The 15,188-nt window shown below is 40.6% G+C and overlaps 1 protein-coding gene across 1 annotated transcript in view; it reads left to right on the plus strand.

Moving 5' to 3' along the window:
* CPB2 (carboxypeptidase B2) overlaps nucleotides 1-14,980 on the plus strand; it is a 53,458-nt gene extending 38,478 nt beyond the window's left edge. The window contains exons 11-13 of the mRNA XM_047078147.1: nucleotides 5,956-6,158; nucleotides 9,934-10,021; nucleotides 14,534-14,980. Coding sequence (XP_046934103.1) covers nucleotides 5,956-6,158; nucleotides 9,934-10,021; nucleotides 14,534-14,718 — 476 coding nt within the window. The 3' untranslated portion in view covers nucleotides 14,719-14,980. The remainder of the gene's footprint in view (nucleotides 1-5,955; nucleotides 6,159-9,933; nucleotides 10,022-14,533) is intronic.
* Nucleotides 14,981-15,188: the final 208 nt, after the last annotated feature.

Genomic DNA, 15,188 nt, shown 5'->3' on the forward strand with positions numbered 1-15,188 from the left:
GGAAAGGGCTTATTTCCCCAGCATTCAAAAACATTTTCTTTTGTTTTCACTATTTAATATTTTTATGAATACCATGAATTTATGTCTGGCATAGCAAGAGCCTATCATTTATTGATTGAATGAGTCAAAGTACTCAGTGAATATTGATTTAGGCATTCAGGAACATTATCTGGGGGCACCTAGGTGGCTCAGTCAGTTCAGCATCTGACTCTTGATTTCTGCTCAGGTCATGATCCCAAGGGTGTGGGATAGAGCCCTGTGTCAGACGTGGAGCCTGCTTGGGACTGTCTCTGTCTCTCTCTCCCCCACCCCACCTCTCTCCCCTGCTCCCGTTCAATCTCTTTCTCTCAAAAAAAAAAAAAAAACACACAAAAAAAAACCCACAAGAAAACAAAAAACAAAACAAAACAAGACAAAACAGAACACTGTCTGTTCTCAGGGAGGTAGGTGTTGGTTCACACCCCCATTGTATTTCATAGTTACTACATTTAAGAAACAGCTACAGGGGCGCCTGGGTGGCTCAGTCGGTTAAGCATCTGACTTCGGCTCAGGTCACGATCTCGCGGTCCGTGAGTTCGAGCCCCGCGTCAGGCTCTGTGCTGACTGCTCAGAGCCTGGAGCTTGTTTGGGGTTCTGTGTCTCCCTCTCTCTCTGACCCTCCCCCGTTCATGCTCTGTCTCTCTCTGTCTCAAAAATAAATAAACGTTAAAAAAATTAAAAAAAAAAAAAAAGAAACAGCTACAGAACTAAACCTGATGATAACCTTGAGTCTAATCACCCCTTTGCCCTACACAGTGCTGTGTACGTGATTGTACATATTTCTTTTCAAAACAGAAGAGAAAATGTGTGATTTTGAACGTTTCATCATTCTCTCAGAGTGCATGTGAAAACCTCACCGCAGAGTACCCCCCTTATTTCCGTATTTCCTTCCTTCCCTAGGCTAGAGACTCAGTGAGGGAAGGGACCACCCAGTGCAGTGCCTGGCACATGCGGGAGTCGCAGAAATTAATTAAATGAATATAGGAATGACTTAGTTGTTGTAAGAGAGTTACAGATGTAGTAAGCAAGCAGAGGAAGGAGCAGTTAATCTTCACTCAGACTCACTCCTTTTGTGATTAAGGGAACCAACCACTCAGTGGTTTCTCTGTGAGAGCCGTTCTTAAGATTGTCCCATAAAAATACCCACTGGGGCCCAAAGACTCTGCCACAGCAGTGATAATTGGGCAGGGGGTCAGAGAAACAGCATACAATATATACAGAGAAACAGAATATACAATAGATCTGAATAGAGCTGTTAGTTACTAAGTGCAGCGCCGTTTACAAATGTCTCCCCCTAGGTTTCATTATCTGTGTATCCTGGATGGAGAATCCCAGACTCAGGAGGTTGAATCCCTTGCTCAAGATCACAGACCTAGGAAGTGACAGACCTGGGTTATGAAGCCAGGCTGACTGATTCCAAAGTTATCACGATTCTTCTATGTCTGAGAATCACTCTTCTGTTATAGGTTGCCTTCTGGAACTTCTTCTTTTATCTGGAAGTTCTTTTGGTGCTCTGTTTCACTTAATATTTTTTTACGGCGAAGCCATAAAAAATTTGAATAGCCAAGACGTCAAATATATTGTTACTGCCATCAAGAAGTACCAGAGGTCGGGGCACCTGGGTGGCGCAGTCGGTTAAGCGTCCAACTTCAGCTCAGGTCACGATCTCGCGGTCCGCGAGTTCGAGCCCCGCATCAGGCTCTGGGCGGATGGCTCGGAGCCTGGAGCCTGTTTCCGATTCTGTGTCTCCCTCTCTCTCTGCCCGTCTCCCGTTCATGCTCTGTCTCTCTCTGTCCCAAAAAAAAATAAAAGCGTTGAAAGAAAGGGGGGAAAAAAAAAAGAAGTACCAGAGGCCGCTCTGAGGCGTGGCACTTTATTATTGCCCATCACAAGAGTTAGAAACAGAAACAGCAAGCAAATAAAACAAAAAGTAATTATAAGGACTCTTTTTTTTTTCCCTCTGGTGCTCTAGTATCTCTTTAAAAAAATTTTTTTTATGTTTATTTATTTTTGAGAGAGAGTGAGTGCGTATGTGCCAATGGGGGAGGGGCAGAGAGAGAGGGAGACACAGAATCCGAAACAGGCTCCAGGCTCTGAGCTGTCAGCACAGAGCCCAACGCAGGGCTCAAACCCACAAGCCACGAGATCATGACCTGAGCTGAAGTCGGACGCTCAACTGACTGAGCCACCCAGGTGGCCCCCACCACCCCAGTATCTCTATAGTAGTATGTAAGCAAGCCAGTGAGAAAGAACTAAATCTTCTCACTTCCTTGTCCCTGCAACTAGAACACGCCTTTATGATACTTTTTTTTTTAAGAATCTCAAAGAGCACCTTACTCTTTAATGAGAAATGACATATCAAGCCTGTTTATTTGTTTCATGTTCACTTCCCCCTTCCTCTATATTAAAATTGTGTGTGTGTGTGTGTGTGTGTTGTGTGTGTGTGTGTGTGTGTGTGTGTGTGTGTGTGTATGTTGGAGTTGGGAATGGAGGTGAGTTGTCTTAGACCGATCAGGCTGCCGCTAATAAAATACCGCAGGCTGATGGCTCCAACAAGATAAGTTTATTTCTTGCAGATCTGAAGTCCAAGATCAAGGTGTCAGCAGGGTGGGTTTGCCCTGAGGCCTCTCTCCTTGGCTTGCAGATGGCCACCTTCTCACTGTGTCCTCACTTGACATTTTCTCTTTGTGCACATCTCTGGTGTCTCTCTCTTTCCTTAAAAGGACACCAGCCACATTAGATCAGGGCCCCACCTTCATGACTTCCTTCAACTTTAATTACCTTCTTAAAGGCCCTCTTTCCAAACATAGTACATTGTGGGTTAGGGCTTGCATACGCGAATTTTGGGGAGACAGAATTCAGTCCATAACAGGTAGCATTTTGTGAGAACCTCTGGTCTCAAACTTCCTAAGATAGATCCACTCATTTTCTAAGATGTTAAGTTAAACTGCAAAGTTTTGGTAGCTATTGTACAGTGGAAAATCCTTTCTTTCTTTCCCATGAGATCGTAGTGTTTTTTTAATCGCTTTTATGGCGCTAAAATACATATAACATGAAATTTGTCATTTTAAGCATTCAGCACATTGAAGCATTAAGTATATCCAGTCCGTGAAACCATCACCAGTATCCATTTCCAAAAGTTTTCTTCAGCCCAAACAGAAGCTCTGTGACCATTCAGCAACGTCTTCTTGTTTCCTACTCACTGCAGTCCCTGTAATGTCTGCTCTACTCTCTGTTCTACGAACTTTCCTGTGCTAGATATCTTTTTATTCCAGGGTTCATAGATGAGATGATACTTAAGCTCGAAGGGATCTGGGAGACCAAGCGCTACAGATGAAGCACCTTCAGCTGAGCCAGATGCAATAGCTTGCCCAGATCGACATGTCTGTTTAGGAGCAAAGCAGTCCCGGACTCCAGGGTCCTGACTCCCCATGAATCTTTCTACCGAAATACTTGAAACCTCTAGAATGACAGTCACAGAATGAGAGTCTGAGTCCACTGCAGTAGTCACTAGCTGCATGTGGCCCCTGAACACTTGAAATGTGGCTTGTCTGAATTGAGATGTGCAGTGAGTATAAAATACACACCAAATTTCAAAGACTCGGTGTGAAAAAAGGAGCCTAAAGTATGCCATGAACAATTTTTGTATTGACTGTGTTTGAAAGGCTTGTACTTGGTACCTATTGGGTGAAATCAGTTGTATTATTAAAATAGGTTGTTGCTTTTGAAATACACAGTTACTTGAAAACCTAAATACGTAACTTGCCGTATGTTTCTACGGAACGGCTCTGGTCTGAGGATTCATGTTAGGGGACCAGCTGTTCCTTCGTCTCTTTGATGTCCCCCTACTCCTAACGTAGAATCTCTACTCTCTAAAACTATATATCAGGGGGAAGGGGCGCCTGGGTGGCTCAGTCGGTTGAGCGTCCAACTTCAGCTCAGGTCGCGATCTCACGGTTTGTGAGTTCGAGCCCCGCGTCAGGCTCTGGGCTGATGGCTCAGAGCCTGGAGCCTGCTTCCGATTCTGTGTCTCCCTCTCTCTCTGCCCCTCCCCCATTCATGCTCTGTCTCTCTCTGTCTCAAAAATAAATAAACATTAAAAAAAATTTAAAACTATATATCAGGGGGAAAAGGGCAGGAGTAATCAAAGGATATGAAACTATCAGAATGGTTGGTCTGATCACATTATTGGTTAAAAATACAAATGGGGGAACCTGGGTGGCTCGGTCGGTTGAGTGTCTGACTCTTGATTTCAGCTCAGGTCATGATCCCAGGGTTGTGGGACTGACTCCTGTATTGACTCCATGCTGACAGTGGAGACTGCTTAGAGTTCTCTCTCTCTCTCTCTCTCTCTCTCTCTCTCTCTCTCTCTCTCAAAAAACAAAAAATAACAAAAAAAAACCCATTAATACAAATGAAATACTTGGAAAGGTCTTGGATGTTTAGCACATATTTTCTTGTGCCGAAAAGAATGTTTCACAAACATTAAGGTTGTCTCTCTTGCAAATAAAAGGCAGAAATCAGAGCAAACTTGAGGCAGGCAGGACCTGTAAGGATAATGGAGTAGACCATGGAACCCCAGGACAAGGGCAACGAGCTTCAGAAACAGCTTGGAACTGGGCCTGGGGGACTGCAGTGAGCTCTGTGAGTCCTTTCTCTCTCCATTCATCCCTGCAAAGCACAATGGGTTTTTGTTTTATTCCAATCCACATGATGATGATGGTGATGATGGTGACCACGACGACGACGCGAGACAAAGACCATGAGGAGGAAAAGCAATGATTACTGAATCTTAGTATTTACAAGGCATCATGCAAAGCACCTCATATACATTGTACTGAATCCTCATGAAATCCACGCTAAATGTATAACTTTTCCATTTAGCAGATAGGAAAATCAAGGTTTAGACAGGTTTAAAACATTTCACCGAAGGCCATATAGCTATTAAATGGCAACACCAAGCTTAGGATCAAGCGGTTGGGTGATTAACAATATGCCACTTAGCCTCTTATCGTAAAAGGTCCTTTCTGCCAAGAATGTTCACTTTGCATCTCCTGAAACAGCAGTATTTCATTCATAGGGTTGCCAAGAGGAGTGAATGAGATACTGTGTGTAAATCTTAGAGTTCAGGTCAGCTGGTGTTTTCTTTGTTCTAGAGTGCAGCTGGACTGACGCTAGGATCTTCCTCTCGATACCAAGTTATCAGCGGAGGGATTCAGAGTGACAGAACACAAGTTAGGGACCCAGTTCAAGATTAGTCAACTGTTTCCAGGTGGGAATAATGTTTGGGGTCAGAGGTGGCTCCCTGAGGCCCCACCCCTGTGAATTAAAGAAGAAAGGTGAAGGGGTAGGAGGCAGGCTACCATCCAAAGTGATGTATACTATAATTTCTCAAAAGGATGAATGAACATTACTTTGGCCCCGAACATTCCATCTTCTTTTATTTGCCAAACCTCCTTAGCAAGTTGCAAGTAGTACGGAAGGCAGACTTGTATAGTCTGAGTTCCCAAATGAGACTCCTTTTATGGACCACATTGATTAGTAATTTTTAAACTACAAATATCAGAAAAACAAAGCTCACACTGGATTAAAGAAAATGGGGTTTCTAAAAAAAAATGGGGTTTCTTTATCTCACAGAACCACAAGTTTGGAGGCAGGGCTGACATCTCTGAGACGTCCTTAGCCACTTTCACAAAGGGTGCAAGATGGCCGTCCCCAGGCAGCGATTGTTGGGGTGTTTGCTCTGAGGGCATAGAAACATCTGCTTCAACAGAAACATAAATATGTTCTTTACAGAGCTCTGTCTAATCCATTTCTCTAAAAATTTTACACCATGGATATTAGGAGGATGCATTGTCAGGGAAATCACAAATTACAATGGCGTTTGCTAATCCCACTCTATCCATTTCACTTCAGAGGAAGGTGCATCAAGTTTCTCTTGCTCGGAAACCTACTGTGGCCCTTACCCTGAGTCAGAGCCAGAAGTGAAGGCAATGGCCAATTTCTTGAGAAAAAACATCAACCACATTAAGGCTTACATCAGTATGCATTCATACTCCCAGAAGATAGTGTTTCCATATTCCTATAATAGAAGCAAAACCAAAGACCATGAGGAGCTGGTAAGTGCTACTCAATTATCTCTTTTTTCATTGGCATTTCAGAAATAAAATAATACCAAGTTCAAGAATCAAAAACTGTGGGAAAAATTTTCTCCTCTGGAGGATAGATGGAAAGATGCTTTCTGTTTTGATCTCGTTCTGCTGAGAGTCACCCTGGGTCAGGGTTCACCGAGGGAATGTAAAGAATGGGTCCTATTCTGTGGACAAGAACTTCAGTCCAGCAAATGGGTATCTAAGAAAATAACTGACACACTGCTTGAAGGTCAGGGGGAACCATTCCCCGTGGAACTGATCTACACATAAAGCCCTAACAGCAAGGACAAGAGTCTCTGGAATTGTGGGTCTGCTTTGTGGTACCTCGCTTTCAACAACAGGTAGATCAAGTCCTGGTACCACACTCATTTAATTTGATATCAACGTTGGGAATTGTGTGCACACTGCCCTCTCTAACCCCCAGGGGTTTGGTCCTAGTAAAAGCACCTCCAATTTGAACACTGAAGCGAGAACCCCCCCCCCTACTTTTTTTGGAATGTAGTGAATGATACAGAAGTTCAAAGAAGACTCATTTTGTATGCTAACCCCTCACTCCTTTTTGGTCCCAGATGTCCTATGTTTGGGTTGGTGGCAAAGAATGCAAGGGTTCTTGATGGATTGTAGCTGGGATTGGCCGAATTCTCACCGCAGATGCCTTCCGGGCAATGGAAGGGTTATGGCAACAGTCTGATTCTTGCCCAGGTTCTGATCTTTATGTCGTGCTCTGTTTCTTACTCATTTTTTTCTGGTTCTCTTTCCTCTTGCTCTTTTTATGTTTTTAAATTTGTATGTTTTTGTTATTGAAGTAGAGTTGACATACAATGTTATATTAGTTTCAGTTGTACAACATAGTAATTCCATAGTTCTATGCATTATGCTCACTGCAGTAAGTGTAGTTACGATTTGTCACTCTATGACATTATCACAACATTATTGACTATATTCCCTATGCAGTATTTTTTAACCCATGACTTATTTTATAACTGGAAGTTTGTACCTGTTAATTTCCTTCACCTATTTCATCCATCCTCCCAACCCCCTCCCCTCTGGCAACCACCAGTTTCTTCTCTGTATTTATGACTCTGTTTCCATATTTTTGTTTGTTCATTTGCTTTGTTTTTTAGATTTCACATGTAAGTAAAATCATATGGTATTTGTCTTTCTCTAACTTATTTCACTCAGCATAATTCCCTCTAGATCCATTCATGCTGTTGAAAATGGCAAGATCTCATTCCATTTTATAGCTGGGTAATATTTCATTGCACACACACACACACACACACACACATCTTTATGCATTCATCTATCAGCGGGTACTTAGGTTACTTCCATAACTTGGCCATTGTAAATAATGCTGCAATAAACATAGGATCATGTATCTTTTCAAGCAAGTGTTTTCATTTTCTTTGGGTAAATACCCAGTAGTAGAATTACTGTATCATATGATATTTCTATTTTTAATTTTTGAGGAACCTCCATATTGTTTTCCACAGTGTTCACCCCGATTTACATTCCTATCAAACAGTGCGCGAGAGTTCCTTTTGTCCACCTCCATGCCAACACTTGTTATTTCTTGTATTTTTTATAATAGCCATTCTGACAGGTGCAAGGTGATATTTCATGGTAGTTTTGATTTGCATTTCCCTGATATATGGTGATGTTGAGCATCTTTTCATGTATCTGTTCACCATTTGTATGCCTTCTTTGGAAAAATATCCATTTAGGTTCTCTGCCTATTATTTAATTAGATTATTTGTGGGGTTTTTTTGTTTGTTTGTTTGTTTTGGGGGTTTTTGTTTGTTTATTTGGTTGGTTTTGGTGTTGGTTTTATGTCCTGGTTCTCTTACAAGAGTAAACTATAGCCACATGAAGGGCTAGCAGTGGCTGATGACAAATATAATGTTATTTGCACTTCCTGAAAATAGCTCATTTAGAACATAAACATGCTTGATGTTTGCAATTCTTTCTTCTTCTCAAAGGAACACTTTTAAGGAAAGCTCCTTTATTGGTGTCATCCTTGAAGAAACGAAAGGATATTTATCATGATTTGGAAATGGAACTAGTCTGATTTTCCCTTATTTTTGGATTACTGTTGTCACACGTATTCTGTTGAGTTATTTGGTGTAAAATATTGTGTTTGGCGGACACTGATGAAAGAAGCATCCGGTAGGACCCTGCCCTTTAAGAGAACATGGTATGGTTAGGGAGCTCAGCCATGAGCAAATGTTACAAGTAGCTATATTCGAGGTGCAGTGACTACTGAATAAGTTGGCCCAGATGGTGGGTCCTCAGTTCTGACGGGGCTAGCATGGGGGTGGCCTCGTTAACTGATTCAGAAGGAAATGCTAGATACGCTTGGGGATAAAGTCCCTGTCCCTGAGGAATTTCTCATCTCTTAAAGGGCGACATACTATAAAGAAAACATAATAATAAAGGGCGGTTGCCATCGAAGAACGGATACACTTTCAGCCAGAAATGGAAAGACAGGAATTCTATAGGCAGACCGGGAAGGGAGGACGTTCAAAGCGGAGGCGATGCGTCCCAGCAGAAAGTGTGTTCAGGGGACCCTGTGGGTGGGAGAGTAGAGAGTGACGCCATCAGAAAGAAGATGTGGTCCGCTTGTTGGCATGTCAGAATAAATTTGTGTTCTGTTCTGTAGACAGTGGAGGTCCATTACAATTTTTTTGAACAAAGGAGGGGTACAACATAATATGCGCTGATACTCCTCTGGGTTATTCAAGAGAGTGACAGCGGATGCTAGCCTGAACTTCGCAAAAGGTCTGGATAAGCTAGAAACAAATGTAGTGGAACAACAGACTTACTTATTAGCCTGCCCCACACTGGGCACATGATCCTTTTTATGTGATGAGTCTTTAGTAGTTATTAGGCATTTTACCCAAGAAGAGAATGGAGTTTGCGAGAAGGAAACGAAGTAAGCATTAGGTATTGTAGTATTTACACAGGTTGCATTTAAACTTTGGTGATGATTTTGTGTAGGAATAGGGTAACCCCAGGCGGTTTGCCTTTGGAATACAGTTATACTTCATTGTATATAAGAAATGAACTCCTAAAAAATGCATGTGAGAATTATTTTTTCTTCAAGTTAAATTTTCAATGTACTAGAAGAGTCTATGTTTTTTTTTTAATTTTTTTTCAACGTTTATTTATTTTTGGGACAGAGAGAGACAGAGCAGGAACGGGGGAGGGGCAGAGAGAGAGGGAGACACAGAATCGGAAACAGGCTCCAGGCTCCGAGCCATCAGCCCAGAGCCTGACGCTAGGCTCGAACTCACGGAGCGCGAGATCGTGACCTGGCTGAAGTCGGACGCTTAACCGACTGCGCCACCCAGGCGCCCCAAGAAGAGTCTATGTTTAATGCCACCCAACTGTGATTTCCATAAAAGTTTATTTATTCTTACTCTGCAGATTTTTCATATCAACAGTTTTCTCTAGCTTTATTCAGATATAACTGATGTTTAACATCATGTAAGTTTAAGGTGTCCAATGTGATGATGTGATACACTTACACATTGTTTAGCTGGAAATTTAACTGGAAATTTATATAACCGACACTCCCCCAATTCATTCCCCCCCACCCCCCTAGCAACCACCAATATACTTTCTTTTTCTTCACCTACACAGTTTGATTCATTTAATATATGATGATTTTTTTAAAGAAACTTCTACTTGTCCTGCTCCAAAGCTGCACATTAACTGAAATTTCATATTCTATTGATTTCAGTCTCTCGTGGCCAGTGAAGCAGTCCGTGCTATAGAGAATACTAATAGAAATACCAGATATACACATGGCAGTGGTTCAGAAAGTTTATGTAAGTATTTCTTCTTAACATCTTGGAGAACTGTGAGCTACCAAAGAAATCCGTGTGTTTGGCTTTTCTGTGTGGATTTAATTTTTCTGAATGGAATCTTTAAACCAGGTCACACGTAAGATAGTTGGATTATGACGATTAGAAATGCAAGCATGATAGCTATGACAGCCCTGAGCAAGGCTATATTAATAAATGAATACACTGAAGACAAAATGGTATTTAAGAAATCGTGTTCATTGCTACAGAGTAGAGATTATAGAATTGTCATCATAGTAGGTGAGTGAAGGAGGAAAGGTCATAAAGGGTTAAAAGAATGTGTAAGATGCCAATGGCCACCGTGTAAGGTTGCACAGGTTGAACACTATACAAATCTGAGGAACACTCTTTACATCAGATGCTTGATAGTGACAGGCGGTGCTCACTAGAGTACATTATAGTTAAATGTCTTTTGCTTGTATCACACTGATGATAGCTCATATAGGGCAAACTCTTTTTTTTTTTTTTTTAATTTTTTTTTTCAACGTTTATTTATTTTTGGGACAGAGAGAGACAGAGCATGAACGGGGGAGGGGCAGAGAGAGAGGGAGACACAGAATCGGAAACAGGCTCCAGGCTCTGAGCCATCAGCCCAGAGCCTGACGCGGGGCTCGAACTCACGGACCGCGAGATCGTGACCTGGCTGAAGTCGGACGCTTAACCGACTGCGCCACCCAGGCGCCCTAGGGCAAACTCTTAAGAAATATTTTAAAATTTAACTTCTGCTGGCAGATATTTATTGGGGGACTCCTTTTTACCCACATTGGGAAGGCAGATAATGATTTTTATCTTTTGAAACTGGAGGGGGAGATGGAGAAAGAGGAAGAGAAAATAAACATGTCACCAGGTGTCCACAAACTGCGACCCACAGGTCAAATTCAGCTTACTGCTTGTGAGGCACAGGCCTGTGAGATAAGAACAGTTTTTCCATTTTTTAAATGGTTGAGGGAAAAAAACACAAAATAGCGAGATTTTGTGACACGTTAAAATTATATGAAATGCAGATTTCAGTATCCAAAAATAAAGTTAAAAAAATTTTTTTTTGCACTTATTTATTTTTGAGAGGCAGAGAGAGACAGAGAGTGAGTGGGGGGGGGGAGGGGCAGTGAGAGAATGAGACAGAGTCCAAAGCAGGCTCCAGGCTCTGAGCTGTCAACACAGAGCTCGACGCGGGGCTCGAACCCACAAACTGTGAGATCATGACCTGAGCTGAAGTCGCACGCTTAACCGACTGAGCCACCCAGGCACCCCCCAAAAATAAAGTTTTATCTGAACACAGACACACGCATTTATTTATGTATTGTCTATGATAGCTTTCATGACAGTAGTATCGAATAGTTTTATGACATAATTTGTGGCCCACAAACCCTAAAGCATTTACTATCCGGTCCTTTACAGGTAAAGTTTGTCAATCTCTGATGTAAACAACTAAATAGTAAAATAGAGTATAACCCCATCGATATGTGAAGAATATAAAATAATCTTAAGGGTTTGAGGATGACTGCAGGAGAGAGAGGTTACTTAGCTAAAGTGACCTAGGAAGGTCTCTCTCTGTAGGTGACACTTCTGGGAGACCTACCTGACAAGTGGCTGCCCAACAATGGTGTCAGGGGAAAACCAAGGAGAGGAAATGGCTTGTGTAAAAGCCCTGAGGCAATATTCAAAACCTCAAAGTTTTCTTTAACAGGTATGATCTACGGGAGTAGACAAATACATTCAGCTTAATAATCACATTCATATGATTTTCAATAAATTGCTTTACCCCTGGATGTCCTATTAGTAGAAAGTCCAGAATCTTCCTCTTCCTCCTCAACTACCCCTAAAATGTCTCACAACAAAGTGGGGCCAGATTGGTCCACATGGTGTGTCTGTCTCTTGATGTCACTGGTCCACCGTTACCTTTGCTGACCCAGGTCCTTGCTCTGTCGGAGAGGCACCCCACACCCTCCTTTCACAATTCAGAGCTTTCTTGATTCCCATTCTCTTCTCTACCATTGTTCCCCAAAGCATAACCATAGAGCCTCAGGGCTGAAGAGCTTTAAAAGTAACTTTCTGTTGTGGTGAAATCAGTCTATCTCTACATACTCTTTCATTCATTCATTCATTCATTCATTCATTCAGTATACATCTGTGTGGTTGTGTGCATAAGCATGAGAAAATGGCTAGAAGAAGAAATGCCAAATATTGATAGTGGTTGTTCTGAATAACTTATTTAATCCACTGCTGATGGATATTTTTCGGTATTATAAACAATGCTTTGGTAAATACCTTTGTAGTTAATTCAAGTATAGGTATAGAAAGAGGCAAAAATGATCACTTTACACATTACATGATTGTCTACCTGGAAAACAGTAGAAATCAACCAAAAATATTAGTAACAATCAAAAGTTGAGTAATGTTTGGGACACCTGGGTGGCTCAGTTGGTTAAGTGTTCTGCTCTTGATTTTGGCTCAGGTCATGATGTCATGGTCACAAAATTGAGCCCTGAGTGGGGCTCCACGCGGGTGTGGAGCCTGCTTAAGATTCTATCTCTCCCTCTCCTTCTACCACTCCCCTGAGTGCACACACACACTCTGTCTCACAAAACAAAACAAGAACACAAAAGTTGAGTAAGGTGGCTGACTATGAACTTACAGAAATCTAAAGCCCTCTTATATAAAAATAATAATAATAATCAGGTAGAAAATAAATACCCCTCTATATGTAGATACACACACGCACATATATATATATATACATTCAGATATATACATATATGTGAATTCATTGTTGAATGCATATATGTGTCTACACACACAAATAAATCCATATATCTACATGAAAAACCTAGCAAATTTTACTGGTAACCATAAAAGAAAATAAATAAAAGGAGAAATGCAGCATGTTTTTGAGTGGGAAGACAATATAAAAATGTGTCAGTTGTGCTAAATTAGTCTGTATATTTAATGCAATCCTAATGAACAGTTAAATGACTTTGAACTTCATTTGAAAGAATAAAGTTGGTAGATGAGCTCGTAAAATTCTGAAAAATGAGGCTAATAGGAGAATTTGCCCCAACCAGGTATTAAGGCACATCATAAACTTGTAGTAATTAAGACTGTGGAACAGAGCCTGGGAGAAACAGATCAACAGAAGGGAGTAGGAAGAACAGAAAGACACTTAAATACATAAGGACGTCTAGTATCTCATAAAGGAGGCACTTTTAAGAATGTTATTCAATTAATAGGGTTGGAGAATCTGACAACTTACTTAGAAAAAGAAATTAATTGATTACTAACATGTCTTTCTCCAAATTACATTCCAGATAAAATATTTTAAGACAAATACTCTGCCATAAACCAAGTCAAAAGCGAAATAAGCAAATAAAAAAAAGTTTACATATTACACAAGGCAAATAACACTAATATTGCTGTTATAAACAATCTATAAAGTGAATCGAGTAGAAAAATAAGCAAAATATACACTAGAAAAATCGAGTAGAAAAATATATAAAGATGGACAATAAATATAGCAAATAAAATGTCCAATTCAGCGGTAATCAAAGAAACAAGGCGATTTTATGGTATTTTTCACCCATAGAATTGCCAGAAATGCATGATTCCTGTGGATGGTATGGGAAGGGAAGTGGGCATATTCATACCCTGCTAGTGGAGGTGTAAGTTGGTTCAATTCTTTTGAAGATTATTTGGCAACATGTAGCATAATTGTAAAAATTACATACTCTTAGGCGGGTAAATCTGCTTCTAGGAAAGAATATTCCAAAGAAGCAAAGAAGCAATTAGTGAAAACCAGAAAGTTCATTGTAAAGTTGTTTATACTAATTAGAAATCAGAAAAAAATCTAAAGGTCTCCAAGTAAATAATTATTATATCCAGCTTTATCGTGTAGTGCTATGAGATCATGAAAAAATGATATTATAGATTTGAAGTCATTAAGACATAAATATGGTCAGAGAGATCATGTTTAGAAATGTTACAGGGGCACCTGGGTGGCTCAATCGGCTAAGCGTCTGACTCTTGATTTCAGCTCAGTTCATGATTTTGCAGTTTGTAAGTTGGAGCCCCATGTCTGGCTCCCCCCTGCTGATGGTGTGGAGCCTGCTTGGGATTCTCTCTCTGCTCCTCCCCCACTCTCTCCCTCTCTAAAAATAAATAAACTTAAAAAAAGAAGAAATGTTACAACACTTCATGTATAGGATGATCTTATTTACGTAGGAAAAAATTATGTTAAAGCATGCACTGAGGGGAAAAAAAGACACTAAAATGTTAATAGTGATTACTACTCTTTGGCAGGGTTATGGGTAATTTCTTCCTTAACCTGTTTTTCTTCAGTCTCCATTTTCTACCAGAGACTTAGATTACTTAATAATCAGAAAAAAAGCAGAGCTATTTTTAATTTTAGGGGGGAGAATTCCATTTTGTTAGTTAACTTGAAACATTGTATTTCAAAAAGTAATTTCTTTTTTCTTCTTGTAGACCTAGCTCCTGGAGGTTCGGATGACTGGATCTATGACTTGGGCATAAAATACTCGTTTACAATTGAACTTCGAGATAAAGGCAAATATGGATTCTTGCTGCCAGAGCGTTACATCAAACCCACTTGTACAGAAGCTCTTGCTGCTGTCTCTAAGATAGCTGGGCATGTCATCAAGAATGTTTAATACTCTTGATTTTTCCACTCTTCTCCCATATTTTAATTTACCGATTCCAACAAGACTAAATCATCGTACCAATTCTTTTCAAAGTTTTATCCGTAGTTTTGAGAAAAGCTTTTTCCTATTCCTTGGTTTTGTCAAAGAAAAGGCCAAAATAAACGCTACCTTAAAATTAAGGCAGAAAAGGGCTCACATTGCTTTTTTCTTTCTAAAAAATATGTAAGAGGCTAGATACGAATTTTTTTTCTTTGATTAAGGATGTTTGACCGTCGACCTCAAGCAATTTTAATAACTAGTTTCTTGCAGATCATTGGACCACAAAAGGAAAGGTGGTTAGGACATTAAAGATTTCTGCTCCAAATTTTCATCGAACTGCCTTGCGCCTTTAAAAACACAACCGTGTCTCCTTTGCTCTACAGTAATAAGCGAAGGCCCAGAAAGCGGAGGAGGGTCAACAACAGTACAAACACCGTCTA

This window comes from Lynx rufus, unplaced genomic scaffold, assembly GCF_022079265.1.
Source record: "Lynx rufus isolate CCGP_SWC_20201006 ecotype Redwood Valley unplaced genomic scaffold, mLynRuf1.p SCAF_1, whole genome shotgun sequence".
Taxonomy (NCBI): Eukaryota; Metazoa; Chordata; class Mammalia; order Carnivora; family Felidae; genus Lynx; species Lynx rufus.